Source organism: Citrus sinensis, chromosome 6 (assembly GCF_022201045.2).
Source record: "Citrus sinensis cultivar Valencia sweet orange chromosome 6, DVS_A1.0, whole genome shotgun sequence".
Classification (NCBI taxonomy): Eukaryota; Viridiplantae; Streptophyta; class Magnoliopsida; order Sapindales; family Rutaceae; genus Citrus; species Citrus sinensis.
Window position 1 is genome coordinate 11,793,016 of NC_068561.1, and position 11,496 is coordinate 11,804,511.

At 33.3% G+C, this 11,496-nt stretch overlaps 1 protein-coding gene across 1 annotated transcript; it reads left to right on the forward strand.

Moving 5' to 3' along the window:
• The first annotated feature begins 1,797 nt into the window (after positions 1 to 1,797).
• Positions 1,798 to 9,306, forward strand: LOC102628058 (probable DNA helicase MCM8). Its single transcript, XM_015531084.3, has 17 exons — positions 1,798 to 2,070; positions 2,154 to 2,294; positions 2,656 to 2,770; positions 2,852 to 3,074; positions 3,202 to 3,365; positions 3,942 to 4,205; positions 4,706 to 4,801; positions 4,967 to 5,119; positions 5,645 to 5,715; positions 5,805 to 5,923; positions 6,325 to 6,454; positions 6,806 to 6,857; positions 6,963 to 7,119; positions 7,215 to 7,389; positions 8,072 to 8,242; positions 8,333 to 8,446; positions 8,835 to 9,306. The coding sequence occupies exons 1-17, from the start codon at positions 1,894 to 1,896 to the stop codon at positions 8,886 to 8,888; spliced, it is 2,376 nt and encodes a 791-aa protein (XP_015386570.1). The 5' UTR covers positions 1,798 to 1,893; the 3' UTR covers positions 8,889 to 9,306.
• The last annotated feature ends 2,190 nt before the right edge of the window (positions 9,307 to 11,496 follow it).

Consider the following 11,496-nt stretch of genomic DNA (forward strand, 5'->3'; position numbering starts at 1 on the left):
AACATGAATTTACTCTTATGTTGGCTGCTGTATTCTTTTCTTTATTAGCCTCTAAGTTTTTTGAAAAACAAAATAATGTAGAGGAGGGTTTTATAGGCCAAGCCTTTTTAAAAACCCTTACCCATTAAAGAATTTATTTCCTTTTTAAATAAGGTATTTAATAAATATATAAATAAATAAATGATTTGAGATTTAATGAAATAAAATAAAATACAATAAAATACCCTTGAATACATTAACCCAAAATATTATATTCTATAAAATATATATATATAATAATAATAGTATAATAAAAATAACAGGTGTTACATCTTGACTCGTCTTAAGGTTTTCAGACTTCTAAAATTCAAATTTGACATCTATTTATTTATTTAGAGCCTCCAATTACATGAAATTAATATTTTACCTTATAAACCGACAAAAATACATAAAATAAATATAGGTAAAACATAATTAATAATTCCTAATATATTACATATATACAAATATAAATTATAATATAAGCACAAAATAACATTTTTATCGCTTGATAATCAAACAATTTTTAATACTAATCAATTAATAATATAGAGGGACTACAGAGCCGGCTTTAGAGTTTTTGGGGCCTTAGGCCAATTATTTTTAAGAGGTTTCTTTTTATTCTATAACTTCAGTACTCAAAGAAATATAAAATATCTCAAAATTCGTTCCATATTTGAATTTCAACAATAATTAAAAAGATCTTTAAAATTTTTAAAAACAAAACCAAAAAACTAGTGAAGAAGTTTTTTTTTTTTACTTCCATTAGAACCATTACAAAAATAAACAATCAAATATGTAGAAATATACTATTTTCAAATAGAATATTTAGAATTTTAGCATATAAAAAGTTGAGAAGACAAATTGATAATCAAATCATGGATATGGACTTTATATTTCAAGAAACTATTTTTTTTCTTTTTAAATGAACTAGCGAATGTAGTAATTTTCTTTGTAAATAAGACATCAAGAAGTTGTTTTATTTATTAATTTTTGAGATTATAAGGTTTTTAATAAAAATTAAAAAGAATACTAAAAGTCAAAGATTCAAACGTTAAATAATTAGACTTTCTTAGAAAACTGAAAAGATAACATATTTTACTTTTTTTTTGGAAAGACTAATAATGAATAAATTAATGGTTAAACAAAATTATTAATTACATTTCTTTAACTCTAATGTTCACAAATATAGATATGCTTTCCTACAATACATAATTTAAAAAAGAAAACTTATTAATTAGAGAATTATTAAGAAAATACTAAAAAAGAAAGGCATTTCTAAAATGAGTGATGATATAGTCATAAACTTTTGTACAAACTGATGTGACATTAATTTATTAGCTGAATGCAAATATAAAATAATATAAATAAATCATGTGGGTCAAGAGATATTTAATTCAACCAATAAATTAACGGCACATCAATTTGTACAAAATCAATTTATACAAAAATTTGTGATTATATTATTACTCTTCTAAGATATGGGTACTTAGATCCATATTTAAAACCACGACTAAAAAATTAGTAGCAAGAGATATTTAATTCAACCAATAAATTAACGCCACATTAATTTATATAAAAATTTGTGATTATCCCATCCCATATTTAAAGCCACGACTGAAAGACTAGCAACAATATTCATGGCAAACTCAAGGTTAAACTCTGTTTCCAGAGTTAAAAATCCGACCAAACCGGATCCGGTCGAAGCCCGGTCCGGTCGCGTAAGTGTATGACTAGAAAACCACTCCCTCCACCTTCCAGAACACGCCTCTTGTTTGCAATTTATTTTTCCCGCCAAAACAACGAAAAGCAAAATTTGAGCAATTTCACAAACACCCTGCAACCGGCAACTCGGTGAGTCAACATTCGATCGAGATGTACGTAACTAACGGAGATAGCTTGAAATGCACGGCCGATACAAGCGAAATCGAAAACATCTTGGCCATATACTTCGCCGACAACGAGCTCTCGATAGACGAGGATAAGTTGATCCTCACCCTTGATCTCATTCGCTTCTTCTCCGTTTCTCCAGGCCTAGATCTCGCTTTGCAGGTCAACAAATCATCAATAGCTAATTTTCTTTAATTGTCAATTTTGTTGTTGATTAATTAGCTGTGTTAATTGATACGGATCAGGTGAAGGATGATGGAGGCGTGTTAATTTTGTCGCTTGATTTTCAGAAATTTCGAAAAATTTGTGATGTTGAGTTGTTTTTTGAAACTTTAGAAGAGAAACCTCGAATGACTCTCTCATGTATGAGTGCTGCAGTTCACAAGGTACAAGCTTTTTTAGCAGAACGGTTCTATTTTTTTTTTTTTTAGATTGAGTTTTAGTGGAGCTAGAATATTTAGAACGCATTTGGTTTTGGAGCGCTTTTTTAAAAGTACTTTTCAAGTGCTTCTCTTAAAAGTACTTCAAGTGCATTGTACATTTATTTTATAATCTGTAACTATCAAATAATTATTCAAAATAAATCTTAAGAGCTTTATACGTAAATTCTGAAAGTTACTTATGTTTATTATCTCAATGAAACACAATTAGAAAATCACAAAAATCGTATATTTATTTATTTGAAAGTTCTTTTTGGGTGCCAAAATCACTTCCAAACAACTATTAGTTACTTGCATGTTGAAGCAGGTTCTGTTAATACAATGCAAGAACAAGTTGGAGGATGGCATGAAGATAAACATCCGTCCATACAATTATCCTGAATCTATGATTGCTTTGAAGAATTTGAAAGCAGCATATATTGGTAAATTTAAATTTGAATTCTGCGGACTTTTGTTATGTTAAGAGAAGGTCGTAGGTCACATATTATTTGGTGAAATTACAGACAAGCTAGTATCCGTGCGCGGTACAGTTGTAAAAGCTGGCACAGTCAGGCCTTTGGTTGTACGGATGGATTTTGAATGCTCAAAGTGTAAATCTGAAATTCTGCGTATTTTTCCCGAGGGAAAATTTTCACCGCCATTAGTTTGCACATTACATGGGTGCAAGAGCAAAACATTTACTCCAATTCGTGCTTCTGCTAGGAAAATAGATTTTCAGAAAATAAGGTAAGCACCTTAATTCAAACTTTAAATTCAGTTGTTTCGTGAGTTTATTTAAAGTGCAAAGCCATTCTCCATCATAACTTCTTGGGTTTAATTGTTTTAACTTGTTTTGTTTATGTTACCTCCCCAGGTTGCAGGAGTTGCTAAAATCTCAGGACCATGAAGAAGGCCGAGTGCCACGTACAGTCGAATGTGAACTGTCTGAAGATCTTGTTGATGCGTGTATCCCTGGAGATGTTGTAACTGTTACTGGAATCATAAGAGTAATTAACAATTACATGGATATTGGTGGAGGTATAGTGAAGAGGGTTTTCTGACAGTTGTAAACATTGTTTACATCTTCATCCTACCCTGAAAATTTGTTATAGCCAATATCCGCATGCAATACTCATATTTTCATAAATCTTCACGACCTCTATTTATGTGTCTCTTTTATGTGCATTTTAACTTCCTTGGCAGCTAGATAAGGTCATTGATAAAGTACTATATGTGATAATCTTAGTCAGCATGGTTCACCTAGAAGGGATGTCATGTAGAATCATGCTGCAAATTCATAAAACTGATATGCTACAGGCCTGTGTTATGCCATGTTAGAATGATGCTTCCGCAATGTTATGAATATTTCATTTTGTAACAAAGAATAATAAGTCATGCAATGATCGTCTCACTACATGATTAATGTGATTTCAGTTGGGGTTCTCAATGTCGAGATTTCTTAGGATACTTACTGGCAAAGTACATACTCTACCAAATGCAGAAATATATTAAACAATATGTACTTCAAGCTAAAATAGTTCATATATACAGATAGCATATCTTATAGTTATTTCCCATAACTATCATAGTGAGCGAAATTTGATCATTTTTCAGGTAAATCAAAAAGCAAAAGTCAAGGATTCTACTACTTGTTTCTGGAAGCTGTTTCTGTTAAAAATTCCAAGTCACAGTCTGATACTGAGGATTTGCAAGGTTCTAATTGCAATGCTAGAGCTTCAGAACAGGCTAATTTATTCTCGTTTTCTCCTAGGGATTTGGAATTTATTGTAAAATTCTCAGAGGAATCTGGTTCTGATATCTTCCGGCAAATAGTTCAATCTATATGTCCATCTATATATGGGCATGAACTTGTTAAAGGTAGACGTTATATGTTCAGTCTTTCCTCATTAGTTCTCTCTTTTTCTGGTACTGGTTTTATTTATCTACCTATCATTTCTTCTATTTTATAACTTGCACATTATCTTTTGACTATGAATATGATGTTCTACCCCTTTGGGAAACATATAATGTGTTGCTTTCTAGTGTGAAATTCTCCAACCAAAACTCCTTGTCCAAGCTTTTGAGGAAGGGGCATTATTGCTAAAATGAGCAAAAATATCAACATTTTGGAGAATTATTCGAGTTTAGATATGAAATTTAGTTGTTCTCATTTACTTGTTCTCGTCATTGCATGGCCTGGCGACATCTGCCATTTTTCTTGGAATGGTTGTGATGCCAAGTAGCATGATGTGAGCCATATGTTCAATGGTATACTACCTACTTTTGCTGCTTGCACTTTGAAAAACCCTTTGCTAGCAAGATATCAAGATTTGACTATTAGAATGGTATGTTTATGTAACTTTATTGAATACTTACAGCCGGAATAACATTAGCACTTTTTGGTGGTGTACGGAAACATTCAATGTATCAGAACAAGGTTCCTGTCAGAGGAGACATCCATGTCATTGTTGTTGGTATGCTTCATTTTTTCTGCTGCTTTTGTTAAAAAGTTAAAATTGGATTTCTGTTTTGCCTCACTTATAAATGGTTATAATAAAAATTTAACATCAAAAGTCCGCATAAGCATGTTTCTGATATGGTGGACAAACTTGTTCATTGTTGGTCTTCATTTTTGGTAGGTGATCCTGGTCTAGGTAAGAGCCAATTACTACAAGCAGCAGCTGCAGTTTCTCCTCGTGGCATATATGTGTGTGGTAATGCCACGACCAAGGCTGGTCTCACTGTTGCTGTAGTGAAGGATTCAGTGACAAATGATTATGCGTTTGAGGCTGGTAGACATTTACTTGCTTGTTTTTTAACTTGTGTGATGTTTTGGCTATTTTATTTGTCACCTTAAATCTATCTGGCAAAATAACATAGTGGATTCAACAGTTGTAAGAAAAATGGAGTACAAGACTATTATGAAAGTAGTCCCTTTCCCATCTTTCAAAATTTTCTAGTTTATTACTCCTAGAATTAGATATATGATATAGGATAAAAATTAGATACCTGAATTCCTTTGTTGTTAGAAGTCTTTTGATATCATTGGTTTTTAGATGGCTTTGTAAAGGACTGGAAAAATTCATATAAGTATTGTGATTTTGGATGTTTTGTGGCCAAAGGTTGTAATGAACTGGTGAGAACACTAATTGACTTGGCTCAGGAGGCTCATGTGATGGTTTTGAACTTCTTAATGGATGAACTCTGTCACTAAAACATGGTGTTGCAGAGGAAATGATAATGTCTTTGTATCTAATATCATAAAAATATTCCATTTGAAAGTTTACCCATGTTTGTGACAATTAAGTTTTGAATAGGTGCCATGGTACTTGCTGATAGTGGATTATGCTGTATTGATGAGTTTGATAAAATGTCTGCTGAACACCAGGTTTGTCCTGACAGCTTTTCATTTTTTATTTATATCGCCAAGTATTGAGGCTAGAATTTACTTTTGTTGCCTTAATGCAATTACTTCAGGCCCTATTGGAAGCCATGGAACAACAGTGTGTCTCTGTAGCAAAGGCTGGACTTGTAGCAAGTTTATCAGCACGAACTTCAGTCTTGGCAGCAGCAAACCCTGTTGGTGGTCATTATAAGTAATCTTTTAGTACTATTATTCAGTATTTTTCATGGATGAATATTTTATGTGAAAATGGAAGTATTTAGTGTTTTGCCTAAAACTATGATAATACATTTTAATATCACTGCAAATTATTATTCCTTTCCTGGGTTACTTGAAACTGAGAAAATATAACCATTCTTATTTTTTGTTATTCTGATGTTTCTACTGTATTATTCAAATTCTCCAGTTCACTATGTCCAGTAACGTTTGTCTGTAATGACTTTAATGAAAGAGCTCTATTCTGAATATTCTCTATCCATGACCCATATTGAAACTCATGTTACATAGCAGAAGAATGGTCATAGGGGTTTCCTTTAAATTACATGGTATTTTATATAAAGGTTATAATTCGCAATATGAATTTCCTAATTGCAGCCGTGCAAAAACAGTGAACGAAAATTTGAAAATGAGTGCAGCTCTTCTCTCGCGATTCGATTTGGTTTTCATTTTACTTGATAAGCCTGATGAACTACTGGATAAGAGAGTTTCAGAGCACATCATGTCAGTAAGTGCTTCAATCTGGAAACTTTATACTGGCACATACTACTGATCGGCGAGGAAGTCTGTCTAAAGTTTAGATATTTTGCCATTACACACACATATGAATATATGAGTCCGCTTTTAGTAAGCATTCCATTACTTTAATATAAAAGATAAAAAAAATACAGATTTTAATATACTATAAGACAAAATACGCTGCATTGGATTGTGTGTTTTTTTTTGTCTTTTAACTTATCCGGATCCCTTATTGAAAAATTACTCTATATGTATATGGGTGTTTCAGGTACAACACACACAAACTTTTTGTAATCTTTGACATTCACAGTGTAATATTGATTGGGTGTCTCTCTTGCAGCTTCATTCTGGATATCAAGAACATTCGTCAGCTGTCAAAAAACCAAGGACAGGTACTGTGTTTTCAACTTTCTAAATATTCTAGATATTGAATTACTCCAAATTGATTTGGAATTGTTGCGTTTACAAAATATGCCTTATTTCTTTGTGAAATGCAGCCTATCACAATACTGGAGGGTTAGATTTAAGTGTAAAAAGTGGTTCTCTCGTTTCAAAGTTGAGACTTGACCCAAAGAAGGATGGTGATTTTCATCCATTACCTGCTCCACTTCTTCGCAAATATATTGCTTATGCAAGGACTTTTGTATTCCCGAGGTGACTTGTTAATGAAATCTCTACATGCATTCTCTACCCTGAAATGTATAGAAATATCTTCACAAGTAATAGTTTAATTTATCTACATGTGTCAGGATGACCAAACCGGCAGCTGAAATATTACAGAAATTTTACTTAAAACTGAGAGACCATAATACGTCAGCTGACGGTACACCAATAACAGCAAGGCAGCTTGAGAGTTTGGTCAGACTGGCAGAAGCCCGGGCAAGGCTAGATTTGAGAGAAGAAATAACAGCTGAAAATGCTTTGGTGAGTTATCTGACTAGAAAATGGTCTAGCAACGTCTGTTCTAGCTGAATGGTCATTTGAATGTACTTCTCATAAAAATTTAAATCTGTGGATTGAAATCTAAATTAGCTTTTTAGCAAACTTACAGGGGACGCTTAAGTACTTTGTGAACTATAAAATACTAGGATCTCCAATAATCATTTGAGAAATGATCATAGAATCTTCTGTATCAAATTTAAAACCAAAGCTTCTTAAAACAAATTAGATATACAGCGAAATTTAGGTGAAATTGAGGATAAAAATGGTAAGATTAAATTAGAAGATGATCTAGTGAGCATAAGCGCTCACCATAGGATGAGCACCTGTAGACAAGGCAGAATTTTGTGACTCTCTGTAAATAGTGTTTAGGTTATGGATTAACAGACAATGTCATGTGGTAATGTCGCTTATCATAAGGTGAGCTCCATCATCCAGTAGATCATTCTTCAGATCAAGTTAACTGCTTTTGTTCTGCACTTTTAGGTGTGACGCAATCCTAGAACATGTTTGAATTTGACAACTACAATCTTACTTGAAATCTGCAGATAACAAGTACTTATTTGAAGTCTTCAGCTAAACAATTCACCATACCTAGAATTTCATTAAGTGAAAAAAAGTAAAGCTTTTGACTCTTCTATTATTTTATTTGAGCATCTATTCGCAGGAGGTGGTCGAAATAATGAGAGAATCCTTGTATGATAAGTACGTTGACGAGCATGGTTCTGTGGATTTTGGTCGAAGTGGGGGAATGAGTCAACAGAAAGAAGCAAAACGGTTTTTAAGTGCCCTCAATAAGCAATCAGAGTTGCTGCAGAAAGACAGCTTTTCTATTTCTGTATGCACCCATTCTTTTTCTGGCATTTCTAGAAATAAGTTTTGCCCCATCAATATGAAGTCATCCATGTAGGTACTTGCTTTACTGCAGGAAATATACAGTTTGGCTGATAGGATTGGCCTAAGAGTTCCTGATATCGATATATTTGTGGATAACTTAAACACTGCTGGTTTTCTACTAAAGAAAGGGCCAAAGACATATCAGGTATTGTAATATTGTCGTCTCCGCAGCTCCTAACAAATAACTAGACATTCCATCAGAGAATGAAAAATGATTACAAATATCAATAAATAAAGGAAATATATTGAATTTAAGCCAATAGGAGAAAGAATTTCCTCAATGGTAGCGTTTTCCCCAACGGTATCTTTTTTCCTTTTACCTTTTTTTTTTGGTTCATTTTATATGGAAATATTATAGCCAACTGAATATGGGAATCCACCGTTCTGGCACCTTTGGCCAGCTGATCTTTTAGCTTAGTTATATCCCAGATTACTTAACGTTCATGTATATATTGCTCGACAATGGATCTTTTATCTTAACTTCTAACTTACTAATTTTTAATATTCACCATAGATGATGCTTTCTATTGCAGGTGCTGTCATCATCTTACTCACGGAGTCAACCATCTTCTAGATCAAGATGCTGAAGTTGAGCGGCATAAAAGGCAGGTTAACTTTTTGTTTATCTTTCTAGCTGTCTTCAGAAGTTTCAATACATGCTTTCGACGTATGATTAGTGTAGTTTACCTTCTGCCAAAACATGGATTTGCTGACTTATTTTGAGCCCTCATGTATTTTTCAACTGTAAATATTTGCAAGAGACGATCTATGTCATGTGCATATAAAAGGAGTCAGAATTGAACGAAGCAAAACACTTGGGTGGTAATAGCTATTCCTCTGGAATTTTATATTTTTAATGGTTAGTTGGGCAGACCCAAGCAAAACTTGGAAGCCTCAGCTGCTTTCTTTCTCTCTTTCCTTCTGTCGTGCTTGGCCTGTGAGGCATGCTTTCTTGTAAACATCTGTGAATGCATTTCCATATAGATCTTTTTATACTTCGTTTTATTTGGCAGTATTTCATGCTCTTCCATGCCAGCTACAATTTCTAAAGCTTTCCCAAAGAAGGCAGCCCTTACCCATATGTAAGCCAGTATCCAATGGCCCTTAATTTGGTTTCAGCGGTGGGGCGAATCAAATTCTGTGTTAATACATCACACCTTTTGTAACACCCTAGGCGAATCCCACATCGGCAAAGCACGGGAGAGATGCTGGGTTTATAAGGGGTGATCCACACCTTAATTGGCAAGACGCGTTTTGGGGTGCATGGGCGCCCCAAGAACAAATCCGTGCGGGCCTTGTTAAGGCCCAAAGCGGACAATATCTTGCCAGGTATGGGTTGGGTCATGACATTATGGTATCAGAGCAGCTCCGCGTGTCCTCTTGAGCGATGGTGGGGCAAACCTCAGCGAAGACGCTGAGTCCCCAAGGTGGGGTGTATGTAACATCCTAGGCGAATCCCACATCGGCAAAGCACGTGAAAGATGCTGGGTTTATAAGGGGTGATCCACACCTTAATTGGCAAGACGCGTTTTGGGGTGTATGGGCGCTACAAATTCCCATACATATTAAATTATGGAAATTGGACTTTCATTGAGAATTATGGGTGGCCAATAACCCTTATTAAGAAAGGGGTACTAATTAAATAGGGTTTCTTAGATTCCTTATAAATGCATACTTTTTCCCCTTCCATAATCTTAAGTTCACAACGTTTATTCTTCTTCTCTGTTGCTCTTTACGCTCCTACCTAAATCTTAGGATTCAAACTTTTGTTTAGGAGAGAATCAAAGCGACAGGTAAGTTATTCTCCCTGTTCTCAACAGATTTCTAATCACTCTATCTAGCTAGGGTTTATATTGGCACGATTCTAGATGGTTGTAGATCATAATGCAAGATTTAGAATGTATTTAGGCGTTGTTTAGGGTTTTGATTTATTATGAGTTTAGTTAATCAATCATTGACGTATTAAGCACAAGATAATTCTGGATAGCATGACTATCTCGAATTTAAACTTATATTTTTTGAATGAATTTTCTTATAAAATTTATATTTCTGGAAACTAGACATGTAAGGCTTCTTGATTAAATTTTATTTCATTAAATTCAACTTCGTTTTCAATTTTATATGTATTTTCGAAATAGAAACCACTGCACTGGAAAACTACGATTCCAGCATTGTGATCGGATTCACAAGACTATTTGTACCACCAAATGAACTCGGAAAATTCTGAAAGTTTATATGTATGTTAATATATGTGTCTAGGATTCCCAGTTTTAATGTCATAATTTTCTGATTAGTATTTTACTTTATAAAAATCACGGAACCCGTTCTATTTAGTTTAGATTATGTGAAAACAGTTTCGAATTTGCTGAGAAGTAAATAGTTTTTAAAATGTTTTTGATATCGGATCCTCTTGTAAATTTTACATGGGGTACTCATGGATGTCCAGAATAGTTCCATAGAATATTATATTATTCTGAGTTTTAGATTAAGAGTTAAAATTCTGAGAATCAGACCTGTACAGGTATGAATTAGAAAATCAGATTCTTAGAATAAGTTATTAATTGTCATATCTTGTATTTGTTTAAGGTATTGAAGGTGATTGAGACTCTTAGAAGTTTAGAGGTGTGTTAATTCAAATTCATTTGTCGAGGTAAGTAACTTCATTCCTAATGTACTGGATATGTATAAGTATTTTGATATTATTATTATAAGTATAAATGTTTTGATACTATTTAAAGGATTAATTGATTTTGATAACAAAATTAGTTTTATGTAAATGTTTTCAAACCTAAATTGTTTTTAACAAAGTATTTTATAAATGCTTTTTAATATGTAAATGATTTTATGACATGACAACCTTTTATGATGTTATCTTTAAAATGTTATGCAAGCCTAAATTATTGATATGAACTTTTATGAAACTGATACGAATGTTTTGTACTTATGTTTGATTTCAATTATTGATGATTGTATGAGATTCTTAATGTTTTGGCTCATTGTCCATAGTTATTCTGATTCTGATCGTAATATACGATATATTTGTCTGGACCAGTACTGGGTTTCTGTTTGAGTGTGCACACGATATTCTGATTCTGTTTCTGGCTGGGTCACTGGGACTACAAGTGACACTATGTGACAAGAGCTAACATTTTGTTTTCTGTATATGTATTATATGATTTGCTTCGAAAGTAAATA